This window comes from Myotis myotis, unplaced genomic scaffold (genome assembly GCF_014108235.1).
Source record: "Myotis myotis isolate mMyoMyo1 unplaced genomic scaffold, mMyoMyo1.p scaffold_m19_p_14, whole genome shotgun sequence".
In the NCBI taxonomy this organism is placed as follows: Eukaryota; Metazoa; Chordata; class Mammalia; order Chiroptera; family Vespertilionidae; genus Myotis; species Myotis myotis.
The window spans coordinates 14,345,666-14,357,996 of NW_023416318.1; the positions used below are offsets into that span (position 1 = coordinate 14,345,666).

General features: G+C 43.4%; 1 protein-coding gene across 1 annotated transcript in view; it reads right to left on the reverse strand.

Moving 5' to 3' along the window:
• Window positions 1–12,331, reverse strand: part of ANTXR1 (ANTXR cell adhesion molecule 1) — a 215,766-nt gene that overhangs the window by 154,432 nt on the left and 49,003 nt on the right. The window contains exons 4-8 of the mRNA XM_036334285.1: window positions 8,609–8,690; window positions 7,997–8,030; window positions 6,477–6,556; window positions 3,861–3,929; window positions 2,418–2,498 (exon numbers count right to left, since the gene is read on the reverse strand). Of these exons, the coding sequence (XP_036190178.1) occupies window positions 2,418–2,498; window positions 3,861–3,929; window positions 6,477–6,556; window positions 7,997–8,030; window positions 8,609–8,690 (346 nt within the window). The remainder of the gene's footprint in view (window positions 1–2,417; window positions 2,499–3,860; window positions 3,930–6,476; window positions 6,557–7,996; window positions 8,031–8,608; window positions 8,691–12,331) is intronic.

The window sequence follows — 12,331 nt, forward strand, 5'->3', positions numbered from 1 at the left end:
GTTCCTGTTGTTTATATTGTCAAGGGTGCCACCCTGACCCCAGAAATTATTTACAGCAGGGGCCTCTTACCTGGGGATCCATAATTGGAACTGATACTTTTTTATTCTTTCAATTATTTCCACTTTCTGGTTAAGGGAGTTTGAGTGAGTTTCTGTTCCTTGCAAACAAACACATCTGGAAGGAGATGGTTGTCATATGTGCATGCTTAAGATAGGAATGCCCAGCCTGAGGAGAGGTTATTTTTCACAAATCTGAAAACTTAAGGTCTTATGTATCAATGCTCTGAAAGTACATCTGAGGCATTTATTTAAAAGTAAAGATTCAAAAGATGCAGATTCCAGGCTCCATTCTATACTGATTACAAAAGTAGCCCTTTAGAATGGGGCCTGGAAGTATTATAAGCAAGATTCTCAGGTGATCCTATATAATAAAAGCCTAGCGACTGAATGGCAGAACAACCAGAACAACCGCTTGGCCAGTCGCTATGATGAGCACTGACATCAGGGGGCAGATGCTCAGCACAGGAGCTGCCTCCCGGTGGTCAGTGCACTCTCACAGTGAGAGTGCCACTCGGCTGACTGGGATGAGCAGGGCTCCCACAGCCAGAGCAGCCACTCAGATGGCGTATCCACCGCAGGTTGGCTGACCAGGATGAGAGGCTGCTCCCTGCAAGCCACGCCCCCACCAGTGCATGAACCCTGTGCACTGGGCCTCTAGTTTATATATATATACTAGAGGCCCAGTGCACAAAATTTGTGCACTTCGGGCGGAGGGGGGGGGGGGGGCGAGGCATCCCTCAGCCCAGCCTGCACCCTCTCACAGTGCGGGAGCCCTTGGGGGATGTCTGACTGATGGCTGGTGGACATTCTTAGCACTGCTGTGGAGGCAGGAGAGGCTCCTGCCACCACCACTGTGCTCGCCAGCCGTCAGCCCGGCTTCTGGCTGAGCAGCACTCCCCCTGTGTGAGTGCACTGACTACCAGGGGGCAGCTCCTGTGTTGACCGTCTGCCCCCTGGTGGTTAGTGAGAATCATAGCAACCAGTCGTTCTGTCATTTGGTCGATTTGCATATTAGCCTTTTATTATATAGGAGATATATATATATATATATATATTCAAGAAAATCTAGAGGAATGGGGGAATCTGACATTAATGTCTCTCATATGATAGTGAAGGGGCATGGAAGAGGAAATAATTCATATACCTTGAGAACCAATTGTTAAGTATTTTCATCAGTGTTATCTTCTGCAATCTTTCAACAAGTCTATGATATGTCTTATCATCAATCCCTTAAACAAATAAGAAAATAAGTGAAATAACTCATCTAAGGATCTATAAGGGTGACTTGCTGGGCCAGCATTTAAACTCTGGGCTGACCAGCTCCAAAGTTCTCACTTCTCACTCTGCTGGAGTCCCTATCACACCCTGGAGGGAGGGGGAGGGAGCATGAAGACACATCCATGCTGGAGGTTTCCTAGGTCAGTCTGGGGGAGCGGGGCGAGTCCTGACCCTGTGGCCGATAACCTCTGTGTCAAGACTTCCTTGCCATCTAAGAAGACAGTGATTCTCTGAGCTCTGAATTTACATCCTAAACCCTGAGGCTGGAGCCTGGTGAGATCCACGTGGAGAAACCACTGGCTGTCTACCTGGTCCTCAAACTTAAATGCAGAGGTTGCAGTGTCTCTGGCCTTCATTACAGGTGCAGCACACACACTGACTTCTGGCTGAGGCTTTAGAAACCAGTGGCATCCAATATGCCAGGTAGACCAAGGGCCTGGCCTGTGTATGGAAGGTGGAAAGGAGAGGCCCTGGAAGCCAGAATCCTGTTTCCTGACAGGAAAGGGTGGTGAAAATCCAGGTTGGGATGGAAAGGTGGTGATTGTACAAACCCTGGAGAACACTGAAGCCTTAATATTTGGGGATTATAGGTCTCAAGCAGTGGTTCTATTAAAATCACCTGGGACGATCTTAAACAATGCTGCTCTAGGTGATGTCAATGGTCAGCCACGGTAGAGAACCACTGGTTGAAAGTGCCTCCCATGGCCGAGTGAGACCAGGTGAACCTGCAGATTCTCTGAAGACAGCTTGTGTTCATTTATGGCTGGGAAAACGGAGGCCTGTAACTGCGCACCATCAGCCACAGTCTGGGGGCAGCCTGGGGTCCCCGGCTGCCAGAGTAGGGTTCCCTTCCATGTCGACTTTCCCATTGTAGGGTAGAATTGGCACAGAGAATGAAGAAAGAAACAGGTGTGAAAGGCAGGAGGCAGAAGTGGGAGATGACCATACGAAGATCTGCAAAGGAATGTTCCCTCAAGCAGGAAAACGCCAGCCTCGGAAGGATGGGATCGGGGTATTTACAACAGATCAGGGGCAGAAAGGGCTCGAATGTCCAGTCCCAAAGGAGGTGCTCTACTCACTGAGTGGATGATGCCTTGCAGAGCCTGGAAGCCATCATTTACAGGAAACACATGATCCTTACTGTCCGCAATCCGGGCCAGCTGAGAACAAACACAAACACACATGAAGGACGCAGGAAAGCCACTGGGTTTAGGGGACTCCATCCACTTTTAGAACCAGAGGAACTTGAGCGGCTTTGACTGGGCTCAGGGGCCTCACTGAAAAGCCCTCAGTAATAATGAGTTTACCAGCGGCCTCCCTGGAGCGAGCCCGGGGGGGTTGGCGCCAGCTCTTACATTTGTTGTAATACTTCTTTCCTTGGGAGCAGAGGTAAGACTGCCCAGCTAGATGAACATTTGGCCTGGGTTGGTGTCTTTATGGATCTGGGGGCAGGCCACGGGCTCATTTCTCTCCCATTCACCCAAATTTCTGTTGGCAACTGTTTTCGAACCAAACAAACTCGTTTCCTTTGAGAGCAACTTTGCAAATAAATTCAAGCTTTGGTGTTGGGGAAGGCCAGTGGATGGGGACCCTTATCTTCACCCAACCTGCTCTCTGAGGAAAGGACCCTGGCCATGGTTTGGCTGCTCCTGCTTTAAGGAGCCGAGGACTGGAGAAAGGAGAAGCCTCTCTGTGAGCTTTACTACCCCCGCCCCATCTTCGCACTTTTCTGCAATTGCCACAGTGACAGTTGGTGCCAGGAAGTTTACTGATTGCACAAGCACCACAGTGTCATTGGGAAATTTCAGAAAACCCAGGAGAGTTAAAATACATTTATAAAAAGTTACTTATAATCCATGGATTCATCCATTCATCCTTCCATCCATCACATTTCTATTATTGTTAACTTGATAGATATTGTCTTTCATAGTTTTTCTAGGCAATATACACATATTTATTTAAACACTGGATGCACACTATTCCAAATATTCTGCAATCCTAATTTATTTACCTAACAACATATCATGAGCGCTTTCCCATGTTATTAAAACAAAAAGAAATTACAAACTACACTCAGTAACATTCATTTAGGTTGTTAGCAAATTTTCACAATTTGCTTATACATACTTGTACATATTTTTTTCCCCACTTGCTAATTATTTCCTTTTTTGGTATTGAAAACACACTGCATATTTAATGGAAGAAAGGGATGTTTGCCATTTAAAAAAAAAAGATTCATCGCATTAAATAAAAACAACAACAAGTTTTCCAAGTTAATTCAGGTCTATTTTGACACCTTTGCTGTTTAGCGTCTACCAAAAAAGATGCTGCCTGGATGGTCTGTGTTAAAGGCCCCCGAGTGCATCAGCAAATGGCTTTACATTCCTTACTCATCCAATAAATCCCTTCCTGCTTATTAGCATTTCTGGAAAAATACTCCATTATGTTGCTGCTGCAGCCTCTGCACTGAATCATTCACAAACTTGGTACGCTCCCAAACTGGAGGAAAACCAAGCACATACCTGTGTTTCGTTGAAATCCTTTACCCCAACACAGTAAACAATTGCACCAAGGTCTCGGGATCTGTTAGCCTGGGGCAAAGAGAGAAAAGGCATTAGAGAGAGAAGCAGAGGCAAACATACTCCTTCTGGATTAGTCAGACTAACTGCAATGATCAGGCATTTACTGAGCACCTACTTACTGTATGTCAAATGCCACAATGGAGAAGGTAATCCCTGTCCTCAAAAAGCTTATACTCCAGTGAATGCCCCACTCTAACCTAATGCATTATGGGCATGAGGGAAGTGATTAGTCTAATGGGAAGTGAGGAGAAAGAGCCACATAAATAGAGTCTTTGAAAGACAAGGAGAAGAAAAGGAAAGTGCAGGCTAGGGTAAGTCATATGAAATAATCTGGGGAAATGATTATCTTTTCTATTTCTCTGATGAATTTTTTTGGCATACTTTTTCTTCCTCTGTGATGGCAGCATGGTATAATGGAAAGGATGTGGCCTTTGGAATCTGGTATACTTAGGATTGACACTTGGCTTTGCTCTAGAAAGTGTGAGGGGGATTAAATGAGATAATAAGTGCAGAGCTCCTCATGCAAGGTCTAGGATGATGCAGAAGCTCATTAATGTCAGTCCCCTTTAGAAATAAAGCCATTTTCATTTCCATAAAACACATTGGTTTCATGGATGGGAATTATATTCCATATTTGAGTAGGTGAACCCATGACTTTTTTTTTTTAACAATTAAGTATGGAGAAGGCAACATAAAAAACAACATTCAGGTTTTGGCTTGATTTTTATATTTGATTTGTGAAAGGCTCTGATAATGGATTTCAAGCTTCTTCTGCATTTCAGAACAGAAAACAATAATTGGAAATTCTTGGTATATACAGTAGGTGCTTAATAAATAATCAATAGTAAAGATATATTAGGTGCTCAATATGTGCATATTGATTTGAGTTGTGTTCTTTCCCCCATTCTGTTAGTATGCAAACCACTTGTGACTAATATTGAATTTTAGAGGGGACAGAAACACATCTTTTTTTTTCCTTCATGTTAGAAATATTTCTTGAGGCTTTCAGGATAAAACAAACTTTTAGACACAGTCTAGCCCCCGTCTTTTCTGCAACAACTTCTGTGACACTTTTCTTCCAGTTGGACTTTATATAGAATTATCAAAAATGGAAAGGTTCATTTTCGTTATATATCTTGAATTTTATCTTTCTTTTTCAGAAACTCCCTTTCTATTGGTATTGGCACTCCAACTATTTTTCCAAGTCTGTATGTGCCATACCTAAAATTCTTTTCTACTAACCACTATTTTAATCATCTGACAACTATCATTTATTTTATATTCAGTTATTTCCTTATTAGGGTTTTTACTTCATTTGACTGTTGTGTGGCACCCAGATAAGACATCCTGCATTCCCATTACATAGTGTCGACTTTAGAGAATAGGAATTATGTCCTTTCCCAAATGCTCAAGGGAGTGCCTGTCATACTTACTGTGTGTTTCCCATTGTGAATTATCCCAGTGTGGTTCCCATTGTAGGTGAGCAGATGTGCTCACCTACATAATCTGATCATGCCCTTTGCCAGCAGAGGCTTCAACAAGCTGAACATGATTATACGATGAGGCCCATGAGGGCAGCTACTGTCTCACTTAACACTGAGTGAGTGAATGAATGAATGAATGAATGAATAGATGAATATATACTTCTTTCTCACTAAGGAAGCTAAATCTAAATTAAATCATAGTCAAGAGCTTGAGGTAAGTGTACTGTTCTTATTAACTCCTCCCTGGGAGGCCAGAACCTCCCTCCCTCGCTGCCTAATTGCGTTGCTTTCTAACTTGGCCTGAATAAGGCTTTGTCACTAGTGAGGCTTTAATACATTCCCATGGTTAACTGGGTTCCTTGGGCCACTTACACATATAGCTCTCACATCTACAACTTGAAAGGAAAGGTTTTCTTAAATATAAATGACTACTTTTTAATTTTTCAATAAATTCCCTTTTCTGAATCTCTTTATGCAAACTGAAAGTTTCATTTAAAGAGCATTCGTTCACTTGCTTTGAGGAGTATTTTATGAGAACACAAATAAAAGGAAAAAAGAAATATCAAAGGAGAGATTACAATTTACTTTGTCTCTAATTAATATTCAACTTTGGTTCATAGAGTGAGAATCTCAATGACTAATCCATTCTGCCAAGACTGGCTCTTACATATGTCAAGTAATTCTTTCCCCTCCTGTTTTTAGTAGAAAATATGAGGAAAATTTCAGAAAAAAAAATGATTTTTGTTAAAAATGATAGTGTTTCAAAAGTGCTAGATCAATATAGTGCTTTCAATAAAATTATGCTAGATATATTTTACCCCTCCCAAACAGAGAGTAATATAGAAATATTTTAAAGAGGAAAAATATCTATCGTGTATAAGACATGAAAATTCACTTTTAAAAAATAAATTATTATTTTTTAAATGTATAAGACACGATTTTATCCAGGAGTTGTTTTTTTAATCAGGAGTAACTATCATGTTGGCCAAGTAGAAAGATTGCAGCCCATCTCAGAAGGAAGAAGCCCTTTCCCATGTCTGTTTAGACGGACACAGGCCGGACGGTCGCTTACCTCCCTCTCTGAATAGTAAAAGAGATCTTCATGGAGTTCTCCATCAGTCAGAGCAATGATGACGCTGGCTGTCCTGTATCCTGCTCAACACAACACAGACCGCTCAGTCCATCCTGTCACACCAAGGGGACCCTCTCTCAGCCCTGAGAGGCTGTCTCCTCTAAGCTCAACCACCCAAGGTCAATATCTTGAGAATCAGCAACTTCTCTTTGGGGACTGGAAGCAATTCCAGCATGAAGAAGAGTGCTGAGACAGACGCTAGAGGGAATAGGCTTTGTTTCTGGGTTTCTCAGTCTTATCTTAAAGCAATGGCTTGCCGAAACCGGTTTGGCTCGGTGGATAGAGCGTTGGCCTGCGGACTGAAAGGTCCCAGGTTCGATTCCGGTCAAGGGTATGTACCTGGGTTGCGGGCACATCCCCAGTAGGAGATATGCAGGAGGCAGCTGATCGATGTTTCTAACTCTCCATCTCTATTCCTTCCTCTCTGTAAAAAAAAATCAATAAAATATAAAACAAACAAACAAAAAAAAACAATGGCTAAATCTGGTGAAATGCTCTCTGGACTGAGCTAGGAATAACTCCAGTGACTCTTATTTCTGGGGACAAGCTCTACCACCTGGGCTGTTCAGGAGTCCTTCTCAGAGGCTGTCGCTGACACAAGCACCAGCCCTTGAAGAGCTGGGCAGAGTCCTAGTCATTGTGATTTACAAGCTGACTGAATCACAGCAGTTGGCAAAACCTACTAGAGTTCTTCCAGTAATTGTTAGGCATCTAGTAACATTGCTGATGGTTGAAATACACTAACAAGTGTTGATGTTGATGTTGGATCTGTTTTATTTGTTGTAGTTTAGAGTGAAATCAGAAGTGGACATCTCTACAGGCCTAGGGGAAAAATCCCCAATGCAATACTGAATCTTTTAAAAGAGATTTGCCTCAAATAAAGAAAGGCTATTCATAAAAGACACTATAGTAATTGTAATAATAGCCAAAATAATAATAATGATGATAATAATAAATATTAGTTCTATGTGCTAGGCACTCTATTAAGTAAAATTTTTGCCTTTTTTCATTTAAGTAAAGGAAATTTCAAACTGAACTGGTATCATAATCTTAACACCATATCCAACCACAGTAATGAAGGGGTGAAGGGGCTTGGAGCCCAGAGAAGACATGAAAATTACAGTTGACATAAAAATCCAAGACTTCACTAACCCATCCAAGTATTTACTAATTTAATGAATTCAACATGCAAAACTGTTCCCAGACATTGCAGACTGTGGCCCATAATGGGATCTAATTACTTTCATATCGCTTTTCTTGCCATCAACAGGATAGTAGCTTTAGGCCTGGCACGTATCATCTTTCTAAGCATTCCTTCTTCGTGATGAAGTGTGTGTCCAAAGATTCTAGGCACTATCAAATATGTCTTTTGAAACAAGAAATTACGGAGGCACTTTTCCAGAAGTAAACACAGAAAAAAGTTAACTAGCTCATCATGGTAGTTCACAAGATAGTCTTACCTTGACTGTTTTCATAATAAATCTGCTCGCTGGCCTGGAAAACACATGAAAGAGCCATTAGACAGACAGCCACTGTCTGCTCCTCCAAATCCAACATTGGGCAGTGGGCTCTGGTGTTGGGTACGCAGCCATGGCCCAGTCTTGATTCTTCATGTGACCCACCCACGCTTCACACAGATATCCATGGGTCACCTTCATCTAAAGTCACCGTGACATGTAACCAATATACTTGTGAACATGGATCGATGTCTCACTTCGCATAGACTGGGATTTGTTCTCTTCAAGATTGAAGTCACTGACATTCTGTCTCAATCACCGAAGCAACATGTAGAAGAGGTGACCGTGGGAATGGGAGCACTTGCGTGTGGCGTGACTCCTGGCAGCCAAGCGTCAGCCAACAAACCTTTCACCAGTGTCAGGGAAGGAGCAAGGAAATCTCCCTATTCTTTTGGATAGTGTGATCAGCGTCTAAGTTTACGGGGAAATTTTCTTACTCTCTTGCCATTGGGTGTTATTCATTCCCTCAATGCATGTGCCTCATCGTCAGCTATCCTTAGGTGGATGTTCCGTGTCACACTTTACATTTGGAGTTGAAAATTGTTATAAAATTACCCTTTGAAATCCTTCATGCATGTAAGTATCTCCTCCTGGCAGGACCTTCTGCAATTCCTCAAGGCCTTGACGAATCTGTTCTCTGAAATCCAAAGACACCCTATTAGTCCTATTAGAGCATTTTTTACTGTGCTGTGTATATGCGCATTAGTCTTTTTCTTATCTCTGTGGATAGTCTATACTGCCCCAATGGTCCCCCAAAAGCCTGCCAGGGGTAGAGTCTTTGTAGTACATCACCCATTCAGGGTCAGCCTTCATCCATAGCATAGGATGAGCGAGATTTTAAAGACCCTTCTTTAGGAATCTCCTCCATCTGCTCAAGAAAGTCTTCCATTTTTTTTATTAATTATTATTAATTTTAAAGAGAGAGGAATGGAGAGAGAGAGAGAGAGAGAGAGAGAGAGAGAGAGAGAGAGAGAGAGGAGAGTTGTTGTTCCATCGTTTCCCCTAGTTACGCATTTACTGATTGGTTCCTGAATGTGTCCTGACCGGGGATCAAACCTGCAACCTTGGCTATGGGAATGACACTCTATCCAACTGAGCTACCCAGGAAGGGCTTCTATTTCTTTAAATGGACAGCGTTTTCATTCTACATTGGAAATGAGCCTTAAAATGCAACTGCTCCTGAGGGGACACACGGCAACTTCAGCACCTTTATGTCAACATGCAAATGGCTCTTGTGAACCAGAAAGAGGCGGGTACCAAGAAACCAGGGCAAGGCCACCACAAGGACCACAGGTGGGAGGGGCAAGCGTCAGGCGTGAACTCCGCCACCCGCAGAGTTGGGCCAAAGGAAACCGTGTAGTCAGCTTTGAAAACAAAAGTCTAGGCAATCTCTGCTTTCCAGGACAACGGAGAGTGTTTTCTGTGGCTGATGCCTGTGTTTTCGTACTCTGGTTGCTCGAGGTGGCCCTGGGGCAGGAAGAGGAAGTGGGTTAGGGCATTAGGAAAGGGTCTGACTGAAAGTGGGAAGCATGAATGGTCTGGGGATCAAATGGAATCTTTGTGGACCATTCTCTCTGGGATGTAAGATATGTTCCTGTCTTCTAAATAGCCCCACACTGTCACGAAAGGGCAAGAAAGTGTGATTTCTGAAAAAAACATTAGCTTTATTCATAAACTGTAAGCCTATGGAAAGTTTGAAATTACCTTCTTCTCACTGGGGCCTCTTTAGTGACAGAGGGTGGAGGTGCACTATTTAAATGAGGAAGGGAAGCTTCTTTTGAGTAGGCAAAGAACCTAACATTTATTAGGCATCTACTATGTATAAGGCCCTACTCAAAGGTTTGTTTTCATCCTCACGATACCCATGCAGGTGGGTAATACTGACCGCACATGATAGGTGAGACAATGGGGGTTTAGAGATTAGGTAGAAGGTCAGAGACTTGAATTCAAACCTGTCTGACTTAAAAAGGCGTTCCAGTCTGCCGAGCAGCCTGCTAGCACACAGCAGTGTTGGAGAGTGGGGAGTTTTCAGTAACACTTGAATTACCGAAGAGCATTAGCAATTGCCAAGCTCTGCTTGAAATGTACCACACACAGTAATTCACTTATGCCTTATAAAAAATAGCTCTTTTTAATAGCTAACACTGTTATGTCCATTCCACACAGCAGGGAACTGAGTCACAGAGAGGCTAAGGAACTTTCCCAAAGCCCTGTAAGACGGAGGTAGGATTAGAACCTTGAGACCTTGTTCTTAATAACCATGATAACTGTCTCTCTTTTGAGTGAATGAATGACATTTATTGCTGGTCTATTCTGGCAATTGCTCGGGAGGAAGTCTAATGCAAAATTAACCTTTTGTTAAAAGTGATATACTGGAGTAGCCATGGCTGAGGCTGGATCTCCAGGCTGTTGGAGGGTTTAAAAGACAAACTGAAAAGGGGTTAACCTGAGCTTGCCCCTGGCCTAGGCTACTGATGCTTCACAGGTGGGATAGTGAAGTCCAGGTAATTCAGACTCTGGGAAATGTACTGACTATTGTTTCATTGTCTCATCAGTGCCCAAATATCAGACCACATGCCCAGTTGTGCAAGTCAAAAAACTGGAACCCTTCCTTGACCCTCTACCTTGGCTCTCCTCTCTCTTTACGCTTCCCTACATAATCTATCATCAAATTCCATTGGTTCTACTCTAAACCTATCATGAAACTTCTCTATCTCCTCTGCCAATGCCATGGTCTGAGCCACTATCATTTCTGGCTTAGACCACTGGGAAAGTCACTGGCTACCTTTCGACTGCCCTCTTGCCCCTTTTCCATTCATTCTCCACATGGCTGCCGTAATGTTTCTAAAATATTGATCAAAACATGCTACTCACTCCCCTGCTCAAAACCCTTCAATAGCAGACGATTACACTTGGGATAAACCCCAAAACCTTGCCCTGGCCTTCGAGTGCCTACATGATGGCTCCTGTGCCCCCCGGACAGCGGCATGGGCACCACTCCACTCCCCTCTCTGCACTGGAGCCCCATGGGCTTTCCTAAGCTCCTTCTCCAACAGACCCTTCCCACCTGCAATCCCTGCTGGCCATGGGCTGGGGAGACTTTTTGCCCAGCTCTGCACCGGGCGAATTCTTCCCCAGCCTTCAGTCCCAACTTAAATGTCAATTGCTCCAAATAGCCTTGTTAGACTTCCCCAGTTCAAATTGGCTCCCTCAATTAAATTTGCTCACGGAACCCCAAACTTTTGCTTCATAGCACGTGGGACATTTTATAACATTTGATTGTGTAATTATTTGTTTAGGTCCCTCCCCTCCCGCCCCCCCAGTTTTGGACTTTAAACCCCTTGAGAGCTGAGCCATGTCTGGTTTGGTCTCCACTATATCTTCTACATCTACTACAGTTCCTGGAACATTCTAGATATTCAACAAATATTTACTGAAGAGGTGAGCGGAGGGAACAGATGTCTCCACTTTAATCATCCTGTGAAGAGGTCAGCCTTGGGGGCAGGGATTAGCTTCACTTGGCATGTGGAGGGAGGCCAGGCAGGGCCTGACCTGGTAATGGCCTTTAGGTGTGTGCCCATGTGGTGGTTCTAACCCATTCTCGAAGTTGTACTCCTTTACATTACCCAAGCATTTCAATAAATCCCACCAAAAGGCGTAATTTAATTTCAACCCTTGTTGTTTAGTAATGAAAAAAGGCATATATTGGTGGTTTGGAAGGAAGGGCAAAGATGAGAGCAGTGTCCTCCACCAAGGCCACCGTTGGGAGGGCAGAGGGAGGCCCTGGCAGCCATCTGGCCGAGAGCAGCTTTGTCCTTAATGGTTGGCAATTTCATGAAGGTCATGGCAAGGACCAGGTAGTATGAGGGTGAGGCTGGGGTAGGAAAATCAGGGTTTGGTCTTGAGCACACAGAAGTGGTACCATGGAACCTTCAGAATCACTGGGGGACACTACGGGGGAGGGGGAGCTAGTTTCTGACACTTAGGGGGTAGGAGATTAGACATTAAAAGTAAATGTGAAAAAAAAGTATTGTGGTCTTACTCTTTGGCCATGGACTGGGCTATATTGGTAACACTAAAATTGGAATAGTGTGTTAAGGCTGCAGCTTGAAAAAGAGGTTAAAAAAGGCATATTAGGGGAATGGAAAAGGCTCCTTGGCTTCACTGTATTCTTTCCCTGCCAAATAAAGTCTGGGAACTGGGGTGTTTCCTCTAAGCCTATTTCCTTTTCTTTACAAGTATTTTCTTGAGCTTTCTATATTTTTGGTAGCAGAACAA